The sequence below is a fragment of the Castor canadensis genome, chromosome 5 (assembly GCF_047511655.1).
Source record: "Castor canadensis chromosome 5, mCasCan1.hap1v2, whole genome shotgun sequence".
NCBI lineage: Eukaryota > Metazoa > Chordata > Mammalia > Rodentia > Castoridae > Castor > Castor canadensis.
Window position 1 is genome coordinate 174,166,750 of NC_133390.1, and position 6,700 is coordinate 174,173,449.

General features: G+C 44.3%; 1 protein-coding gene across 2 annotated transcripts in view; it reads left to right on the forward strand.

Moving 5' to 3' along the window:
• Pfdn4 (prefoldin subunit 4) overlaps positions 1-1,137 on the forward strand; it is a 30,507-nt gene extending 29,370 nt beyond the window's left edge. Inside the window, exon 4 of one of the 2 annotated variants that reach the window (XM_074075003.1) lies at positions 663-1,137. In XM_074075003.1, coding sequence (XP_073931104.1) covers positions 663-818 — 156 coding nt within the window. In that variant the 3' untranslated portion in view covers positions 819-1,137. The remainder of the gene's footprint in view (positions 1-662) is intronic. The other variant, XM_074075002.1, reaches the window with a different exon arrangement.
• Positions 1,138-6,700: the final 5,563 nt, after the last annotated feature.

Here is a 6,700-nt window from a genome sequence, read left to right on the forward strand (position 1 = left end):
AAGGTAGGGAGACAAAGGAAAAAAAAAAGAGTCTGGAGACAGTTCTGAGAATGGTATCTGCAGCTGTGGCTTGCCTGCCTGCTGCTCTCAGCCTGCTGTTGCTGGAGGCGTTGTTTATGCAGATCTCTGTGGTGAGCTTAGCACTCGCCTGGCCCTGCAGGCTTTGTTTGCTCGAGTTCTCCTGTGCGGGAGCCTCTGCTACAAGGTTTCCCCTTTCCAAGCACTGGGAAGGGTGACACTGCACCCGCATTGTCAGGCCTGCGTGTTTATTTACAGTTCATGTGGGAGGTGGGTCTTCCCCCCTCTCCTGTACAGTTCTCCTCCCACCTCTGCTTTCACAAGCTTTCCTGCTTCTGATTACTGGGCGGTGCTGCTGCTCCTGCCAGCCACCATGTTTGTTTACAGTTCACATGGGAAGTGGGTCTTCCCTCCTCTCCTGTGGAGTTTTCCTCCCTCCGCCACTCTCACAAGCTTCCCCACTGCTGGTTGCTGGGCGTGCGCCTGGCTCCCACCTGAGCCTCTCCAGCCCACCCAGCTTGTTTATTTACAGTCTGGGAAGGATTCCCGTCCCCCAATCTTTGGTGCTCAGTGCGCCCCACCCTCTTTCCTGTGTGTCTTTATTGTTCTTATTGCTTATTACTCAGTTTCTCTTTTTTCCCCAGGTGGAGGTCAGTCTGTCCAGGGGGCTATGCTGCTCTGGTCCAGGCTTGTCTGTGGGAGTACTGCGGTACTGCAAATCTCACCTGGTCCGCATCTTCCCAAGCGGTCTGGGCGCCGGCGACTGGCGGCCTGGGGGCCCTCCTTGTTTCTCCATTTAATGTGAAGTGGAGATTCTCTGTGCTGGCTGGAGGTGTGGAAGGGTCAAAGTTTTGCCTCTTCTCAGTGATTATGCCTGCAAAGTGTGTCTCCAGCATCTCTCCAAGATTTCACTATAGGAGGCTCGCTTTCTGCTTCCTCCCTCTAGCCGCCATCTTGGAATCCCCCCAAAAGGGAATCTGAAGACCTTTTTTAGGTAAGACACACTTGGTGCATCTGGCTAGCCATGAGACACTCCTTGCTTTCAAGAAGAAAGATGATTTCTTCAAGAGTGAAACAATAAAGATGGTTTTGGAAATGAAGGGAACTTACGTATGTGGTTTGTTTTTCCAAAGTTGACATATGAGTTCATTTTGAAGGAGGCAATTATATTTTGCTTCAAGAACATAATTGAAAGAAAGACTCCTAAAAAGTGGCTGGACTACTAGTAGCTTTTATAAAATAATATTTGAGTGAAGCTAAATATTCAGAAACATGCAAGTTTCAATTTTCCTTAAAATATTGCTAGTTCTAACAAAGTAAGGGCTGTGTGAGCCCATGTATATGATAAGGTTACACCAAACTCAGTGCACCAAAAACCAAAGCAAAATCGAACAGAAAAGCTCATGTGAAAACTGGTGAAATCAGAATAAGGCTGGGACTTAAATTAATAGTGTGTGCCCATATTCACTCCCTGGTTTTCACAGTGCCCTACAACTTCTGAAGTACCTTCTTAGGGAGGAAGCTGAGGGGAGGATACATGGCAACCCTTTCTATGATTTTTGCCTAGGATGGCCTTGGGCTGGCTGTTCTCCTACCTATACCTCCTATGTAGCTGTCATTACAGAGGTGCACCACCATGCCTTGTGAGATAGGATCTTGCTAACCCTTTCACTGGGCTGGTTTTGAACTGGGATCCTCCTCTCTCTGCTTCCTATGTAGCTGGGATTACAAACATGATTCACCATGTCCAGCTCCAGTAGGAGATGTAGCATATTAAAGGTGCTGTCTGCAAAGAGACAGCTTCAAGACAGTTGAGAAAAATTTAAATATGGACTCAATATTAGATCATATCATGGAATTAGTAATTTTCATGGTGATAATGGCTTTATGGTTATGTATGAAAATGTCCCTTTTGTTTGAGATACGTGTTAAAGTGTGTAGGCATGAAATTATGTCATGGCTGGGATTTGCATTCAAATAATTGGGTAGTAACAAGAAGGGGGAGGGGCAGTGTTATTCCTGCTTTACTGAAAGGGAAAGGGAGATCTTGTATGCACTTGCTACCCATCAGCCTCTCTCGGAGCCAAGCACAGAACCCAGGAAACCGAACCCTGATACCAGCATTGCTAACTCTCCAGCAAAAAACTACAAGTAGGGCTCTGGGATCCATATGGAGAAGTCAGAAGTCACAAAGATGCCTGTCCCTCGTGCTTCCTCCACTGTGGGTCCTTCCACCTCATCCTTCTGTCTGACCTCCATCCCTGCCCTCAGCTCAGGAAATCCAGGGCTTGCAAGGGACACGTTAGGGTGTGCCTGAGTAGGGAGACAGCTATTTCTACAGACCCCAAAGCTCTGTGCATTTGTAGCCAGATTGTCACTTTCATTTTTCTCATCGTTCATCTCCCCGGTGTTCAATGAAGCCAAAACACAAACTCACAGATGGTCTGAGTGGGTGAGAGTTTCAGCTTAATGTCAAACGGCTGCCACCCCTCTTCCCTCCCTCTCAGCTTGGACTAGCGACGTCACGGCTCCCCAGTGCCCTGGCAAGTCCAAGATGTTGGGAGATAAGAGCAAGGAGGAAGATTCCAGAATCTGCAAACCTTTGCACAGCAGCCTTCTGCTGTACAAGAGACTAGGGCTGCTAGTCTCTTGGTGACCACATAGCACAATGTCACTAATGATAACTACAATGACTGAAGTGCTTAGGGCACTGGCTCACACCAGGTGCTGTGCTGGGCACTCTCAAAGATGGCCTTATTCTACTCTCAGCACCGTGCTGGTCGGTAGGTTCTTACAGGTCCTGTTGTGGAGATGAGAGCACTTCTGACCAGCTCACACTTCTACTAATGCCCTCTCCTTCCCTCACATATTAAGCAGAGAGTACTGTGCTCAAATTATGGACAACTCGTTACAGACTTTCAGGGGCTTTAGCCTTAACGTGGGAGAAATGGGCCATTAACACTTTGTATGTGTGTTGGTTGTTTAATGGGTTTTTTTGGGCAGGATTGGGGTTTGAACTCAGGGCCTTGTGCTTGCTAGGCTGCCACTGTACCACTTGAGCTGTACCTCCAGTTTCTCTTTTAGGTAGGTTAAGTGATGTGCCTCAAACCACACGTTAACTAAGTGATTAGCACTTGGATTTAAACTGGGAAGACAGTCTCATGTTCTGTGTGGTTACCACCACGGCACACTGCCTTTTCCAATGTAAAATGTACACACGTAACTACTGAAGTGAGTCAGCTCAGAATAAGTTCTTCCTTTTTCCTCCCTGCGATGGGACTGTCAGCTTTCTCAGGCAGAGAGAGACTGTCATTGGTCCTTTTCCCCTAGTACCCTCCAGCCCTGATTCAGTGGGTGGTGTATTGATTCCAGTCCTCTGTCCCCCTGCCAGGGAACATTTGGTGATCTCAGGAGACTTTCCTGGTTATCACAGCTTGGTGTGGGTGGTATTGGTGACTCGTGGGTGGAGGCCAGGGCTGCTGCTAAACATCTTGCATGCAGGACGGTCACCTACCACAGAGAATTGTGTGACTCCAAATGTCAGCAGTGCCAGGCTGGGACGCCCTGCTTAGAAAAATGGAGAACTCAGAGCTGGTGTTCAATACATAATTTGCTGAGTGAATTTCGAATCATCTACCGAGAACCTCCACCAAATAACTCCTCAGAGATAAACCTCCACTTATCTTTCATACCCAGCTTAGGCACTGTCACCTTCTGGAAGCCTCTCTGACACCAACAGATGGTTTTCTTTTTTTTAAATCCTAGTAAATATTGGCTTCTTTTCTACCACTTTCCTAGTTTGCTCTTCTTAGGAAGTGCTAATGTCAGCCTAAGGATGACTGAATTAGGCCAAAAATATGTTTCTTAAAAAACTATATGAAACATTTCAAAGTAAAAAAAATCTGAATTTTTCACTGCTTTTTGGATAGGATTTAAATCATAAAGTTGAGACCATCAGCACTTACCCAGCTCTTAATGAAATGCAAACCTTCTACCCACTAGTGAAACCTCCTAAGGGGCTTCCTGTCTTCTTTAGCTCTCACAAGAGCACTCTTACTTCTTAAAAGTCAGGTTTATTGAGATGTAATTTACATGCAGAAAAGTCTTCTCTTTTTTAAGTGGATAGTTCTATTTGGCTTGAAAAATATACACATTGGTGTAACCAGGGGAAAAACGAGATACACACACATACGTACACATGAAAGTTAGCATGAAAGCTTTACTTTTGATTGCATGTTTAATGTTACAGAAGAAGAATGCATTGCTTTTGTAAATATTTTCTGTCTGGTGAATTGAAGTATAATATACCTATGGTAGAAGTTACCCTTTGGAGTTCTAAGGTTTTGACCAATGTATACAACTGTGTAGTGACCCCCACAATGATGATAAAGAGCATTTCCATCACCTCAAAACATTCTTTCCTACACATTTGCAGTGTCTTCGTCTGTTTTGTGTTGCTGTTACAAAATACCCAAGGCTGGGGAATTTTTAACAACAGCCCACCATGCTGGTGGTTCAAGAAGGCCAGCATCAGCTTCTGATGAGGGCCTGATGGTGGGTGGCATCTCACAGGGGGAGGACTTGAGAGAGAGAGAGAGAGAGAGAGAGAGAGAGAGAGAGAGAGAGAGAGAGAGAGAGAGAGAGAGAGAGATCAAATGGCAAGAGAGGAAGTGAGAAAGACAGTTGAGAGAGCCAAACTCTTTTTTTATCAGCCCCCTCTCATGGTAACAAGTCCACTGCCCCCAAGTTTATATCATTACCTGGAGGGGGAGGGCAAGCTTCCAGCACGTGAATCTTTGGGGGGACAGACCATATCCAAACCACAGCAGTGGTCAACTCCTTTTGTCCCCACACAACCAGCCCCTAAGAGCCCCGACTGGATTTCTGTACTGATACTTCTGCTTTGGTTCAGAATGTTTTGCAAACAGAATCAGCCAGTAGTATGTGACTGACTTCTTTCATTTAACATCATGCTTTTGAGATTCACCTATGTTGTTGAATCATCAGTAAGTCGTATTGCTTTTTATTCCCTTGAATGGACATACCACAGCTTGCTGCTTTGTGTGTTCACCAGTCGATGGGTATTTGGGCTGCTTTAGGTTATGGAGACTTGGATAAATCTGCTATACACACTTCCATACAGGGTTCACGGGGACATTCGTGTTTCACTTTTCCTGAGTAACATCATATGGCAAGTGTGTGTGTAGCATAAGAATCCGCCAAACTGTTCACAAGATGCCTGCGCTTTTTAGCCTTCTGACTAACAATGCACAAGGTCACAGCTGTTTGCCATCTCTGCAGCCACTTAAAACTGTCTGTGATTTTGTTTTAGCCAAAAACATGTTTCTGTGATGACGAATGACACTGAGCACTATGAGTGGGCTTACAAGATTTTTCTCATCTGGGAGTTTTTAGATGTTAGACTTTGTATTTAGATCCACGATCCATCTTGAGCATGTCTATAGGGTGGTACAGGTCAGGGTCCCCTGCTTTTGTACATGGAGGATCAACTGTCCCCACCCATCTCTTGAAAAAAGTCTTTTTTTTTCACTGAGCCACCTGTACACCACTGTCAGAATTAACTGATGATGTGTGTGAAGGTTTATTTCTGTATTTTCTATTCTGTTCATAGCCTTTTTACTGTATTTCTTTAGCAAACACTTTTATGTGCCAAACATAGTTCACAGTATCGTACAACTGTTCTTTAAAAATATTTTTATTAGCATAAATTAATTGTTCAAAGGTGTTTCATTATTTACAGCTCACATGTAACATACGTCCATAAAATTCACCCCATCCATTTGTTGCTCTCTTAACTATGCTTCTTCCCCCTTCCTTTCTAACAGTTTCAGGTGGGAGTTTATTGTGCATATATACAGCGTGCTTCTATAATATTCGCTCCTCATTACCCTCTCCTTTTCCCCCTCTTCCCACCCACTGGATTCCCCTGCCTCTAAGAGTCCCCTTTTAAAAATCATGCCATTTTCTTAAGGTCTAGATTCTGCATATGAAGGAAAACATGCAGTATTTTTTTTTCTGAGCTTGGCTTATCTCACTTAATGTGTGATAATCTCCAGTTCCATTTATTTTCCTGCAAATGGCATAATTCCATTCTTCTTTATGGTAGAACAACACTCATGTACTAAAGAGAGACACTTGCATATCCATGTTTATAGTAGCACTACTTATAATAGCCAAAGTAAGGAGCCAGCCTAGGTGCCCAACAACTAATAATTGTATAAACAATTCTTTTAGTACTCAAAATCCTAATGACAGGCTCTCATGGTAATTCTATTTTCTGGACAGGGAACGTGAGACAGAGGTTAAGCAGACTTCCTAATGTCACACAGTAATTGTTGAAACTTAGCTTATGTTTTCTTCCCTTGTTGTAAATCATCCTTCAGTATAATCATCAGTTTGGTCACCTGAGTTCTTCACAAGTTGAGGTTAGGTAGCTCTTTTAGCTTTCTGAACTGAGTGTTTAGCTAACTCCAACACCAGAAAACATACCTGATGGGTGTGTATGAGTGAGTGAACAAATGCACAAAGTGTGTACCAAAAGTTATTTGAGGATTAAGCTCTTTGGAACCTGTTCCCAGTGTCACTCCCCAAATACAAGACTGCCAAGGTCACAGATAGGAAGCTAGAGACACTGAACACAGAGGCCATGTCCACTACAATC